Source organism: Dermacentor silvarum, chromosome 1, assembly GCF_013339745.2.
Source record: "Dermacentor silvarum isolate Dsil-2018 chromosome 1, BIME_Dsil_1.4, whole genome shotgun sequence".
NCBI lineage: Eukaryota > Metazoa > Arthropoda > Arachnida > Ixodida > Ixodidae > Dermacentor > Dermacentor silvarum.
The window spans coordinates 213261503-213276772 of NC_051154.1; the positions used below are offsets into that span (position 1 = coordinate 213261503).

The following is a 15270-nucleotide window of genomic DNA, read 5'->3' on the forward strand; positions in this document are numbered from 1 at the left end:
AAAAGTTACCTGGAAGCCATAAGCACCACAGCCATTGGAATCTGCTTTATAACCAATCTTGGGTTTCGGTGATGATCCTTGTGGAAGCAATGAAAAAAAGTGAAAAACGTATGAAGAAATAAAAGAGGGGAATGCTCAAAAGTACACTAAAGGCAAGTTTTCAAAATTGAACAAGCATTGCTTCTTCAGTGCATGTGCAGTCCAGCATGAACTGTCAATCTGTAATGGGCATGCAAGAAGTGCTGATAAACGAAACCAGGGCTGCGATTCTGTAGTGATGCCTTTTCCCGATGCTAATGCCTTTCGGCATGTTTCACATTCGTGAGAAGTCAAGAAACCTTCCGCCCCGGGCAGAGTGTTGAACGTGGCTGCTCACGAACGCGAAAAGCCGCAAAAGGCATTAGCATTGGGAAAAGGCATCGCTACAAAACAGCAGCATTGCAATGATTGCTGGATAAACAGCACTGTGTCGTCACACAGCAGCTGCCATTTTACAGAAGGTGTACAAACTCACACCATGACTTCACACCTCACATCTTGGTGCTAACTCCAAGAATCATGGTTATTGCCACATTGCTGAAACAGATGCACATATACTAGAGGCAGCAGTCACTTCCTTGAACAGCATATTGAACAAAGGGTGAAACCATGAGGAATGGCCAACACGGAGCTTAAAGGGTACTGAAAGTATCAAAGCATTAACTAATCAAGCTAGATTGGTACAGTATTTCCTCAGTGCCTGTTGAGAGCAATGGAATTAAAAAAAAAAAAAATCAATACAGAGGACCAATATTGCCCAAAGTGTAGCAGCTGTAATAATGCCATTGTGTGATGTGCCAGATTTCGTTGTCCTTAGGGGGGGGGATATTGTTCCTTTTTCTGCAGAAAAAGCCTACAATGGTTTCCAACCTTTTATTTTTGTGTGCGAACGATAGGTGATAATTTTGTAACAATGACCAATAACCTAGCCCCGGCTCATTGCCACAATTTGTGATGAGCTGCTTTGCAAGTTCAAAGGTTGCATCCCTACCTATTTTTTATTTGCAATTATTACTGTGCGCATACACGTGTACGTGTGTCATACCCTCCACCCTCTGTTGCGCTCAGTAAAAGTAACCTAGCTCTAATAACTCAGAAGTGCAACGCACAAACCTGGCTTGCTCTGAACAACCTCTCTGGCTTTTTTTTTTTTTTTTTTTTTTGGGGGGGGGGGGGGGGGTGTCTGATAAATCTAATGCACCCCCCCCCCCCCCTTGTGAGTCACTATAACAAATAGAACAAAAGGTGTTGCTTCAGTCCCTTACAGATAAATTTTAAATGCAAGCATGCAGCTTTAAGGGCCCTGAAACACTTTTCTAAGTAATCATAAAATGCCATCACTATTAAATTATGTCAGCTCACGAATCTCCTGCAGCAAAAATTTTTGAATCCTTCAAGCACAAGCAAAGCTAGAAATAGTTATCGGACTGATCAGTGGCTTTCGGTCTCCTTTCATTTCCACTAGTGCGCAGGAAGCTACACAGGGGAGACAGCAAGGGGGCACATGGTGCAATGCCCCACTGGCCTCACCCAAAAAGAAACAAACTTCATTAAAAATGAAATGGGAGTGGGAATGGGGGAGCCAGGCTGGACGGGGGGGGTTAGGTTGGAACCCAGGGGGTGGTAACTATAGCAAAGCAGTCTGCCAGCCTGGTCTGTATATGCCAGTTTGTGCTCCTTAATGACGTCTCCCATGCTTCTGGCGAGGGAGTTGGCTGCAAGAGCTCATCGGGGGCAAGTTGTTGGAGCACTCCCACAACATGTGGTCTTGTCCTGCCTGTGCTAGGCCGCAGTTAATATATTTATGCAACTTCTAGTTTTTCATAATTGCAGCCAGCCTTCTTGGGCTGAGTATTTATTTATTTATTTTCGATACCCTCAATCGCCGAGGCATTGCAATATGTTTGAGCTCTTCTCAGTGTTGTCGCTCGTGTCCGGGTTTATGTTTTGTCTGGCATTCAATCTTTGAGCGAAGCGGCGGATAGACAACTCTATCCACTGCCTCGCCCAAAGATTGAATGCGAGACGGCAAGTGGTGGCACCCTGTGGTGGCCGTGGTATCTATGCTATGCTTTTTATCTCGAAGACCATGCGCAGCAGACACAGCAACGTGCAACTGTTCTGTTTGGACCGGCAGTGCAAAGATGAAATGATTTTTTAGTCTGTTTGAGATCGCAGACATCTTGGGGTCACGCCAGTGTGGGGTCTTAGGGTCTCACAGGAGACTGACCACCGCGGGTTCGAGCTTAGCAAGCCACAGGGGCGTGTCAGCCTCGCCTCCAGCACCACTGCGCACGAGTTCAGGCCACAAGGGGCTACTGAGCGACGCACGCAAGAACACAGTATTGCCCCGAGTTAAACGGAAACTGTTTATTGAATCCATCGGCACAACACTGCACAAACGCCCGGGTGGCAGGGAACCAAAGGGGTCCCGCACCAAGGGCGAAAACACAGACACGGGTGCCTATAGCATGTCGCTGCGAGAACACAGGCTCAAGCTGGGACACACCGCTAGGAAAAGTCCCGGCGGCTATGCTACTTGCTCTGGCGATAACCAATGGGCCAACTCGCGAGAGCTCAGGCAATCTCCTTCGGCTTGGGCCTTCGGCAAGTGCGGCTCGGTGTGGTACGACCTCGCTCGAGCACTAGGCACCACTCTTTGGCTTAGCGTCAGGAAAGAATCAGGACAAGGGATGCGCTCCCTGCACGGGCAAAGGCACCGTGCGCGAGCTCAAGTCCTAGTCACAAAGGTGTCGGTGGACGAGAGGAAAGCATGTACATGCCCTGCGCTGGTCCCATAGATAAGAGAGCCACGCTCAGCACTTCGCAGCCGAATGCGGCCGTGTAGTGACGTCAGCGCCCCGCCCCCACCACAAACCACCCAGCGAGTGGAGCGCCACCGCTGAAACCGGTTGCGAGTGGGCGGAGATGGGCGGGGGATGGCAGACAAGTGAAGCTCGCGCAATGGCGCCTGCGCATTCCTCAATCCCCACAACATGTATATTTTTCATCCACTTATTTAACTCATATGAGCAATAATTGTATTACTGAGAATGTTCTTGAGACCACGAAATCAGCCAATAGCTGTTGTGAGTCCAGCTTCTTGCAATGACGCTGCATGACGACATTCTAGAAGTGAGAGCAAGTGACTTTTCATTGCTTTTGACAGGAGATTGTAAATTCCCTTCTACATGCAGTACAATAATATTTGGCTCACATGTTCACAGGAGCCTCGTTAACACATGAGCAACATTTTCTTACTACGTTTTTCAGGGCCTCTTTAAAAATTCTGCTCTGAAATTGTGGAAAAAGCCACCAGGGGGCCGAGTGAAGCGGACGCGCTTCACATGGGCTGCTGCTTTTATCGCGAGTTATTGCGGTTAACCTTAACCAAACTTCACGATTTTGTGTCATTCAACTCAACAAGGCAAGCGGCATCGAAAGATACCAGAATTACAGCGGTGAGTGGACTTGTTTACCTTGACCCACCGAGCAACGAGCACCTCGACATATTCGAACGCCGTTCTCCGACCGCCGCATGCGCCCCAGGAGCGGGCCTGCGTGGCCTCGCGAGCATCGAGAATGGCAGGTGAAACGAAGGGCAATGCTCACGAAATGGAAATAGAGAACAATAGTCAAGACTCGACAGCAGACCAGAGCAACATGGAATTCGATGAGAACAGCGGGAAGACGCTGAGTCAAGCTGGCCCATGGTTCCAAGCAATCAAGGCAAGGAAAAACAAGAAGTCGCCAAACGAGGACCGCATACAAGAGGGAGGAAAGCAAGGAAACTCCCAGAACCAGCAAGGAGGACTGAACGCGAGGAGCAACCCGAGAGTGGAATCAAGCATGCAAGCCAACAGCAACCAGCAACGTCAGCAAGATCAGGGAAGCCAAACTAACGGCAAGCCACCGCCGCGACGCGCGCCGCCGCCGCTGCCAGATAATGATTACAAGGTGGTGTACCGACCAAGAACCGGCATGAAGCTATCCAGCTGGCCGGACGAGAAGATCACCGAGGGACTTGCAAGGGCAAGTGGTTCCTCTTTCAAAGAGTTTTGCGCGAAAGTAACCATCCAAACACAATGGAAGCAGAACCTGATAATTGCCAGCACCGCCAACGAGGACTACGCACTCAAGCTCGGTTCCATCAACGGCATCGAACTAGGGGCGGCCACATACAAAATGATGCCGTACATCAAACCGCTCCCAGGAACAGTGCGTGGAGTCGTGCACGGTATCACTGCGTGTACGACGGAGAAACGACTTGCGGAACTTCTGGCAGCCAACAACTGTGGCATCCTGCATGCGAGGATGCTCGGCAAATCCACCTCAGCAGTTATCACCTTCGAAGGTCCGCACGTCCCTTTCTACGTGAAGGTGGCCAGCTCGTACACACGTTGCCGCCCATACCGCAGATCGGTACAGTATTGCAAGGCCTGCGGAGAAATCGGCCACCGGCAGGACGTATGCCCCAACCCAGATAAACCTATCTGCAACCGGTGCGGGGTGCAGAACCCACAAGCAGACCATGATTGCCAGTTGCAGTGCAAACTATGCGGACTACCTCACGAGACGGCAAGCAAGGAGTGCGAGAAAAGGCTCAAGCCAAGACCCCCGCCCCTGTACGTCAGGGAGAGAAGCAAATCAAGAGGCCGACAGCCATCTATAACAAGGGAGACAAGTTCAAGCTCCTCGGAGTATGGAACAAATAAGCCACAGCAAGATCAGCAGAAGATCAGCTGGGCGGAAGTGATAGCCAGTTCTAAGTCGACAACCGACCCGTTTCCCTCACTGCCGACACAAGAGCGAAATTCAAGATACGAGGAAACCATCTCCTCCCTCAGAAGGCAAAACGCCGACTTGATGAAGCGGAATGAAGGGCTCATGAAGCGTCTAGAAGAGCAAGAAAGACGTCAGGAGGAACGGGACAGAAGAGCTCAGGCCAGGGAACAAGCCCTGGAGGTGAAGCTCCAACATCTCATTGAACAATTGCAGAAGCAGCAGGAACCGACCACAACACTAACGCCGCCGAGGGAACATACTCCCCCGATAGAGGACCTAGAATCGGGAATAGAGCACAAGATGAACAAGGCCCAAATTGAAGACAAGGCCGAACTGAGAAATGAGTTCCGAGTCGAACTCGCTCAGGCCGTCGACACCATAAGTAAATCTGTGGCAGCCACCGTCCAAGCAGCCGTACAAACGCTCCGCCAGGAGATCACCCAGATGGGCAACGAGCTCAGCCAACACATCTCCATCCTAGAAAAGGACAAAGAGCAAGCAAGTAAAAAGCCAAAATACCCCATCAGAGAAGCCCAGATGAACGAGACTCTGGGAAGCCAAGATGGCGAGTAAAATAGCAAAGAAGAAAGAAGCGACCCAAACCCTCAAAATTTGACAGTGGAATTGCAGAGGAATAAATCGGAAACGGCAAAATTTGCTTCACCTATGCACCCTACACCAACCTGACGTCGTCGTGTTACAGGAAACAGAAACCAACAATATTACGATGCGCGGCTACGAAACGTACATTGCCTCAGGAAGGACCCGGACCGCCGTCCTGATCAAGAAACATCACATGACGCAGCAGCACCAAATCAACCACAGAATTGAACACACTCTGATTGAGCTGGTTCCTCACAAGAAAACCCTGCAGAGCATCTACATCCTGAATGTATACAGTCCTCCGCGCGACAGCCTCAAGGACTTGGACAAATTCCTGAGAGAAGTGAAGAAAGTCACGAAGGGTCAAAAACTCCTTGTGGTGGGCGACTTTAACGCTCCACACGTGGCTTGGGGCTACCGATCAACCAACAAGAAGGGTATGGACGTGCACAACGCGGCACAACACCACCAGCTGACGTTGTGGACCGATCCTCAAATACCAACTAGAATCGGCAACAGTGTCTCCAGAGACACCAGCCCAGACCTGACCTTCTCCACTGGATTAAGGCAAGTCGAGTGGTCGAGACTGGAAGAGACTCTAGGCAGCGACCATCACATCATCCAGACCGAAATCACGCACCACAAAACCCCCGTGAGATTAGGTCAGGCCAAAATTACGGACTGGCCCGCTTTCCGAAAATATGAACACCCCGGAAGCCTAGAGGACATCGAGGAGTGGACCAAGAACGTGGTGGACTTGGTTACCAAGTACACAAAGACCATCCAACTCACTGCGGACAATCCCGACGTCGACCCACACCTACTTCACCTCTGGGAGGCCAGGCGTGGACTTTTGAAGAGATGGAAGAAGCAGAAGAGAAACCGCAAACTCAAGATCCGCATTGCCGCAGTCTCGCGGCAGGCGGAAGAGTATGATGAAAAACTCGCACGTCAGAACTGGAATCAAGTGTGCAACCGATTACAGGGAACCCTCAGCAACCGAAAGACCTGGGCCATTCTAAAGACCCTTCTGGCGAAGACGGAATCAAGAAATGTCACGGGGCAACACATACAAAGACTTATACACAACTTCCAGGGCACCGAGGAAGAAGTGCTCGAAGCCATCACCGGGAAATACCTCGGAGACGAACAACAACGGAAGGCGCGGCCAGTCATTCACCCGGAGTACGAGGGGGAACCCAATCCGGATTTAGACCAACCTTTCACCAAGTCGGAGATCATGGCAGCCTTAAAAAATCTCACAAGAAACACGACGCCCGGCAGGGATAAAATTAACAACAAGACCCTCCGTAACCTGGACGACGGGGCGACGGAGAGTTTACTAAAATATATCAATGAAAGCTGGCAGACCGGCAGCACACCGGCTTCCTGGAAGCACGCGGACGTAACGATGATCCCGAAACCCGGCAAGCCCGTCAAGATACAGAACCTGCGCCCGATCTCTCTCACGTCGTGCGCGGGAAAACTCTTCGAGCACATGGTCCACAATCGACTCTCGCCCTACCTGGAAGAAGGGGGGCACCTGCCGAATACTATGTTCGGTTTCCGACCAAACCTCTCCACCCAGGACATTCTACTTCAGCTAAAAGAACAAGTCATCGACGGCCTCAGCACACGCCACAAGAGTGCCATCCTGGCACTCGACGTGAAGGGAGCCTTCGACAACATCTCACACGAAGCAGTGCTAAACAGCCTACAGCGGACCAACTGCGGACGGCGGACATACAACTACGTCCGGGACTTCCTGACGGGTAGAACGGCGTCCATAGGCCTGGGGAACCTCAGGACCGAGAAGTTCCAAATACCGCCCAAAGGAACCCCTCAGGGGTCGGTGATCTCCCCGTTGCTGTTCAATATAGCGATGAGGGGATTGCCGAACCTCTTGGAGAACATCAGGGGTATCCATCACGCAATATATGCAGACGACCTGACCATATGGACGTGTACGGGATCGGTGGGCGAGCAACAAGACGCACTGCAGGAAGCCATCGACAGGACCGAGCATTATCTACACCACTGCGGTCTTTCATGCGCGCCAGAAAAGTCGGAGCTCCTGATCCTCAAAAGGAGGACAAGAGGGTGGCCTCCGCAGGAGACACCAGACCCAACATTGACCCTACATGGAGTCAACATACCCAAGGTGGATGTACTCCGTATTCTGGGCCTCACTTTCCAGAAGGACGGTGCCAGTCTCGCCGCCATTAAAAAGCTGCAAGCGACAGTTACCCAAGTCGCGCACTTGGTGCGAAGAGTGACTAACAAAAAGCACGGCCTGAAAGAGCAGGACACAATCAGATCGATAGAAGCCCTGATAATCAGCAGTCACTTACAGCACCCCGTACCTGGGTCTCAAGAACAGCGAGAGAGACAAATTGAACATCCTAATACGAAAGACTTACAAGCTGGCACTGGGGCTTCCACCGACAACGTCGACGGAGAAGCTAATCAGCCTGGGCATCCACAATACTTGGGAGGAACTAGCAGAGGCCCACAAGACGAGCCAGATAGAGCGACTCAAGCTCACCAGCACGGGCAGGGACACCCTAATAAGACTGGGCTACTCAGTCGAATATGAGTCCAGAAAACAGCGGGTTCCTCTGCCCCTGAGGGAGAAGATCACGGTGGCCAGCATCCCGAGAAACATGCACCCTGAATACAACAGAGAAAGGAGGCGAGCGAGAGTGCAAGCTCTACGTAAGGCCTACGAAGGATCAAAACAAGAAGAAGTCAGATACACCGACGCGGCAAAGTACAAGAACAGAGCGGCCCACGCTATCAGCGTGATCAACGGCCAAGGACAAGAGGTAGCAGCAGCCTCGGTAAGCACTTCAGACATCGACTGCGCGGAAGAAACGGCGATAGCCCTGGCAGCCACTACGGGTAAGCGAGAGGAAGATCACATTACAGTCATCACGGACTCGCAAACAGCATGCAGAAATTACCAAAAGGGCCGCATTTCGAAACAAGCCCTGAGCATCCTCGAAAAACTAGACAATTTTCAAGAACTTTACATTGTCTGGGCCCCGGGACACGAGTCCCTGGCGGGTAATGAAGCGGCTAACGCTGCTGCCCGATATCACATTCTCCGGGCTATCCCACCGGGTTCACGAGCACCGGCAGACCAACATGATAGCGTCCCGAAAAGATACTCCGATATCCTGAGTCATTACAGACTGGGCAGGAGGATCTACCCACCCCCGCATCCCAAGCTAACAAGAGAAGAGGCAGTGATCTTCCGCAAACTACAGACCGGCACATTCCCGCACGGCACCCTGCTACACGCCATGTATCCTACGAGCTATACTCACAGATGCGCCTTCTGCTCTGCGCCCAATACCCTCTACCATATGATATGGGAATGTCAACAAAACCCATCGACACCACCCATCACCGGACCAACCGTCGAGCAGTGGGAGGCCCAGCTGACAAGCCCGAGCCCTGAAGACCAGCATCGCCTGGTGAGCAGGGCCAAGATATCGGCTCAGGCCCACGGCATCCTGGACTAGGGACGCCGCCCACCTCGGACGATTTTAGCGTCTGCTCATTTCCCTAAATAAAGTTTATTCCTCCTCCTCTGAAATTGTGCATGTCATACCAGTGAAAATAGCTTGCTTTCATGACAGGTGGCAAAATGAGCCATGTACCAGTGTGGTAATAATAAACATTTTGGCTGCAACCATGAGAGACAGAGAAAGAAACGTTTATTGTTGAAACAGTGTCCTGAGCGAGGACATGCACAAACATGACTAACAATGGTCATAAATTCTAAAAAAAAAAAAATAAAAGTACTGCAACCATGAGTAGAATTTATGACCATTGTTTGTCATGTATGTGCATGTGAAAAAATCCTTGATGCTATCTATTTCTGATATTAACCAACACTGCTGAATGGCCCCTTCGACTCTCCTTGCTTGAAGTAATGTCAAGCAGTTTTTTTTTCTTTTTTTTTGTTTGTGGTAGGGTTTCATAATTTATGGGGCACCCCAAAGCAACTGCAGTGGGGCAACATTAAAAAGGGTTCTATATTATTTACCATTTGGGGTTCTTCAGTGTGCACCAAAACCACAGCACATGGACATTTGTGCATTCTGGCCTAATCAGAATGTGACATCTCCAGCCAAGAATAAAATCCACAACCTGGTGCTCAGCAGCAGAACAGCGAACACACCGACAGAGAGTCCCTGTGGCAGCTGTCTGGCACAGTTTCGGTTTGCACCTCTGCTTTCTATGCTTCAGAACAGCATTTTAAGAAAATGAGAATTACATATGCCAGTAGGAAGTCGCATAAGCATGTTTAACAAGCAATCTCCACATGGGGGGAGGAATGAACACAACAGCTGCCTGCTTTTCAGGAAGAAAATGCTAATATGCAACAAAGACTAAAGGAAAACAGCATGGCAGTGGCAAGTTGACTGAACCAGGCATATAAATGTGCTTTGTGCTTCTTTTGCCTTGTGTGCTGCAACACATGATGCCACTTTCACATGTGGATGGAGAGACCCTTCTGCTGAATCGTCCTTGCTTTCAGTTTGATGTTTCCAATAACAAATGGAACCTTCCAAACTGACATGCATCTAATTAGAAAGCACAGTTTGTAAGACAGCTTATCATGCAATGAAAATCAGAGAAGCAGTAAAATATTCAAACTTTCTTGAAAGAAAAGAAATCATGCAGTGTACTACAGGTCTGTCTACATTCATAAATTTAGGCAAGAAACAACTGCAACACCACCAGTTCAGCACCCGTGCTCTCTGTCCATGCAAATGCAGCATCAATATATGTAAAATGATGACAGCAAGTGAACACAGACTAGGTAGGCATGCAATCTGTAACAATATTTGTGGTTTCATGGTTCGCCCAAGTAGAAAGAGGTAGTCAGAAGTCCCAGGAAGCCTGGTGACCACAGCAAGCAGACCTGGTTCTGGGTGGCATTGGCAGGAGTACGTTCAGGAGCACAGATAGCACAGACGGGGGATGATAAACCCAGGTTCGCAAACTCCTGGCAGACGACTAGTTATATGAGCGACACGGTGGACAGATTGGCTGGCTGAACATCTGGAAGAATGGCCACAGGGGCTATTAAATGTTTCTAGTTCGCAGAAGACAATGCAAGCCACATCTTCTGACGCTGTAGACTGCGCAGACATTCGTGGGTCCTGGAATGATGATGCGGTGGCGGTGTTAGGTAGCCGAAGGAACTGGCGGGTGATGCAACAACTCTTTGCTAGTTCAAAGCACTGGCATTACTTAAGGACAAGTAGATTAAGTGCATCGTCGGCTATTCCCTTCAAAATGCGAGAAATCTTGTTTCGGTCATTTTCAGTGTCAACTTTTCGACAAAGGCCCAGCACGTCCTGTACGTAAGAAATATATGACTCAGTGGTCGTCTGGACACAGGATCCCAGCTCCTTTTTAGCAGCCTGCTGATGACCAAATGGCCTGCCGAACAACTCGTGAAGCTTCGTCTTGCAAGCGTCCCAACTTGACAGCTAGATCCTCTTCATTTGTCTGGTACCACACGAGTGCTGCTCCTTTCAGGTAGATTATCACGTTGGCTGACATCAGTGGGGGGTCCCACCTGTTGTGGTCACTGACGTGCTCATACATGTCGATCCAGTCTTCGACATCTAAGCCATCCGTGCCAGGAAGGCTCCCGGGTCACGTGGGTGCAAAAGAATCACAGGAGCCTGTGGCTGCTGTGCCGTCGTTGCTTCGTAGGTCATCGCAGAGCAACCAAGTCGGCGACCACGTTGAAGTTCTGTGCTTGGTTAATGGAGGGGGCATGCAGGGAAGGCTGACCCAGCACCTCCACCAAAAAAGATGTTATGGGAATGGAGCGTACATACAAATTACTACTATATACAAGGTTACAACCACAAGCAGCAGTGACGGATGCAAGGCTTTCGTGTGCCTCTGGCGCCACTTCGTCTCATCATCTAACCCACAGAAGCACGCTCATTGTCTCGTGGCAATGTGTAGCACAAGATGTGATTTGCATGTCATCATCATCATCATCATCAGCCTATATTTATGTCCACTGCAGGACGAAGGCCTCTCCCTCCGATCTCCAATTACCCGTCTTGCGCTAGCTGATTCCAACTTGCGTCTGCGAATTTCTTAACTTCATCACTCCACCTAGTTTTCTGCCATCCTCGACTGCACTTCCCTTCTCTTGGTATCCATTCTGTAACCCTAATGGTCCACCGGTTATCCATCCTACGCATTACATGGCCTGCCCAACTCCACTTTTCTGCTTAATGTCAGCTAGAATATCAGCTATCTGCATTTGTCCTCTGATCCACACTACTCTCTTCCTGTCTCTCAACGTTAGGCCTAACATTTTTTGTTCCATCGCTCTCCAAACCTCCAAGTTTCTGCCCCATATGTTAGCACCAGTAGAATGCAATGATTGTACACTTTTCTTTTGAACGAGAGTGGTAATCTCCCAGTCAGGATTTGGTAATGCCTACTGTATGCACTCCAACCCAATTTTATTCTATAAGTTTCTTTCTCATGATCAGGGTCCCCTGTGAGTAATTTGCATGTATACAGCTAGCTAAATTAAATAATATATGGTATGTCAAAGTATGGTGATCAGGCACCTTTCCACAAGTGACAATTAAGATATTGTAACGAGCATACAAGAGGCAGTTGGAAAGAAGAGGAGGACGAAGTGCTTCTAAGCCGGATTGCGCGGTCACCATCATCCATCTCCTGTAAATAAAGTCATTTCTGCACAACTCTCCGTAACAACTGTGGTGGAAGGTGCTGGGTAATTGACACCCGAAGACGGAGGTTATACCTCAAGTTCTTCGTCGAAGCCACCGCCTTGCTGGACTTCCACCGAACCCAGTGGAGTTGGAGATGTCGCGCGACGCGGAAGAGCAACAGCCTGTCCCAGCCTCTGCTGGTTCTGTCCAGCAACTACGAGATGCACGTCCCTTCGCCGGAAAGCCGGGCGAAGACGTCGATGAATGGCTCATCCATTACAAACGGGTGAGCGCCTACAAGTGGAATAGCACTTCTCAGCTTTCCAACGTTGTGTTTTTTCTTACGGATACCGCATTGGTGTGGTTTGATAACAACGAGGAGACATTCACAACATGGGAAAGATTTGTTTCGCAAATAAAAGAGCGCTTCGGTGACTCCGTGACGAAAAAGAAAAGGGCAGAGCAGACGCTTTCACAACGCGCGCGCGCAAGTGCCGGGGGAAACATGCATGACCTACATTGAGGAAGCGTTAAAACTCTGCAGGATGGTGGACTCTGGCATGTCCGAGGAAGAGAAAGTCAGTCACATCCTAAAAGGAATCGAGCTTTCTGATCGCTAAAGACAACCTGGCCTCCATCGCCGACGTCATCCGGCACTGCCGCACGTTCGAGCACCTTAAGACGAGCACCTTAAGTCGAGCACCTTAAGTCGAGCACCTTAAGGCGTTACGCTGAAGTTTGGTAGATTAGCCAACGTTATGACCGTTGCAAGCATAGACAATGACCAGTCGCTCGATCTTGCTTCAACGATCCGTCAAATAGTTCGAGAAGAGCTCAGCCTGCACTCACAAGTGATTCACCGCGATACTCATCACCCATGCTTGACACCAACTGTTGAAACAACCGTTTCATCCTTCTCTGAGTATCCAGCGGATTATGGACTCCCGCCGCGACAGCCACCACTTGTCTACGAAAGCGGCGCTCCCTCTGATGCTCGATCACGATGGGCAGAGCCACGTTATTATCGCCAAGGCCCCGTGACTTATGTTGCCGGGACGCGACCAGAGCAACGTCGACCCTACTACCAGGACCTCAATTACGACCGATACAGCCGATCCCAGCGAACACCGGAGGCGAGTTACCCAAAAGAGAACGACCTCGCTTACCGCCCACAGAGAGCAAGCATTGGTTTTCAGGAGTATACAGTGAACCGTGACCCTCCCGTGTGCTACAGCTGTGGTTCCACGGGACACATAGCTCGTTACTGTCGCCAACGCCGTCAGTCACGAAGGACACCGCCGATGTTCTCGCCACCTGGAACCCGTACATCGCATGACACATGGACCAGTTCACTTCCCACGGACCGTTTCTCGCGCGAGATCAGACGCAGCGATTCGCCAGCGTCTGACCGCAGCCTGACTCTACCAATTAACCATCCTCGTCGTTCTCCGTCCCCTCGGCGCCGTGCATCTTCACCCCCGCCTGGAAACTATCATCCACGGCCGATGGAGGTGAGGTCGCCGGATGGTCTTTGAATGAAATACCTCTGCCTGCTGTGATGATCAAAAACAAAGTGAATGTGCTAGTTAACGGATTGCCGACCATTGCTTTAGTTGATACTGGTGCGAATGTGTCTGTCATGAGCCTCGCTTTCAAGAACCGCCTAGGCCACAAAGTTATGTTTTCATGGGACGATGCCGTTACCTTTCGTGGAGTGGGCGGCGAGTGGCTCCACGCCCTTGGTGTTTGCGCTGTAAGTGTTACGTTGGCTGGGAAAGTGTTTGTGTCAAGAGTTTTTAGTGCTTGCCCGCTGTTCGCACGATGTAATTCTTGGCATAGATTTTCTTCAACACTGCGGCACTTCTGTGGACTGTGGAAATGGTGAAATACATGTGAACAAGGTGCTTTTAGCCACGCTTTCTGAACAAAGCTCGTGTGGCGAAGAAAGGAATACACTCAGTGTGCTTGATGAAGTGCTTGCCCCCTCATGGTGCCTAACGCCCGTTCGTGTTTGTGTGAATACTGTTGACGCTGATTGCGTAGACCTCGTCATTAGGCCCCTCAGCGTTAACTGTGCTAAAAAATGTATACTCGTGCCTTGCTCTGTCGTGTGCATGACGAGAGGAGTTGCAACGTTGTGGGCGCTGAATTGTTACGCTACGCCAGTAGTCCTGCCTCGAGGAATGAAAATTGCCCTTTTCGATAAAGCTTCATGCAGCTCAATAGCAGTACTCACAGCAGAGCCCGCTCCTGCTTACTCTCCATGCGATTATCGCCCTTCTGAAGAGCTGATTCTCGGTATGATCAGCAAGGCTCTCTGCACATCTGAGCGTCAAGCCCTGGTACAAGTCCTATCCCGACATATTGCTGCATTCGATTTTACTCGCGGAGATGCGCCACTTGATTTACCGTCATCACGAGCTCGCCACAGAATAGATACCGGCTCAGCACAACCCATTCGCCAGAAGCCCTACCGCGTGTCATCCTCCGAGTGCAAGGTTATCGCAGAGCAAGTTAAGGAAATGATGAACAAAGGTGTTGTTCAAGAGTCGTCCAGTCCATGGGCAGCTCCAGTAATCCTCGTCCGGAAGAAAGATGGCTCCTGGAGATTCTGCGTAGATTACAGACGCCTAAACGCTGTGACGAAGAAGGATGTCTACCCACTACCGCGAATCGACGACGTCCATTGATTGTTTACACGCTGCTTCTTATTTTTCGACGCTTGATCTACGATCGGGGTATTGGCAAATACCTATGGAACCTAAAGACAAGGAAAAGACCACATTCGTGACCCCAGATGGCTTATTCAAATTTAATGTTATGCCTTTTGGCCTCTTGTATGCTCGTTACAATATGTTAGGATCACAGTGGGAAGTCTGGGGCATGCACCATGCGGGCCAAAAGCCACAAGAGAGCTGCGTTGTGCGTTTTCTTATGTGCCATTTCTTCGTGCTGATGTTCATAAAATTTGAGTGGCACATACAAAAATTAAATTCTGTGGTTTTACATGACAAAACTACTATCTGATTATGAGGCACGCCATAGTGTGGGACTTTGGATTAATTTTGACCACGTGGGATTCCTTAACGTGCACGCAATGCACGGTACACGG

General features: G+C 50.0%; 1 protein-coding gene across 1 annotated transcript in view; it reads right to left on the bottom strand.

Moving 5' to 3' along the window:
* LOC119436745 (group XIIA secretory phospholipase A2) overlaps positions 1-15270 on the bottom strand; it is a 29267-nt gene that overhangs the window by 11434 nt on the left and 2563 nt on the right. Inside the window, exon 2 of the mRNA XM_037703729.2 lies at positions 10-77. Within this exon, the coding sequence (XP_037559657.1) occupies positions 10-77 (68 nt within the window). The remainder of the gene's footprint in view (positions 1-9; positions 78-15270) is intronic.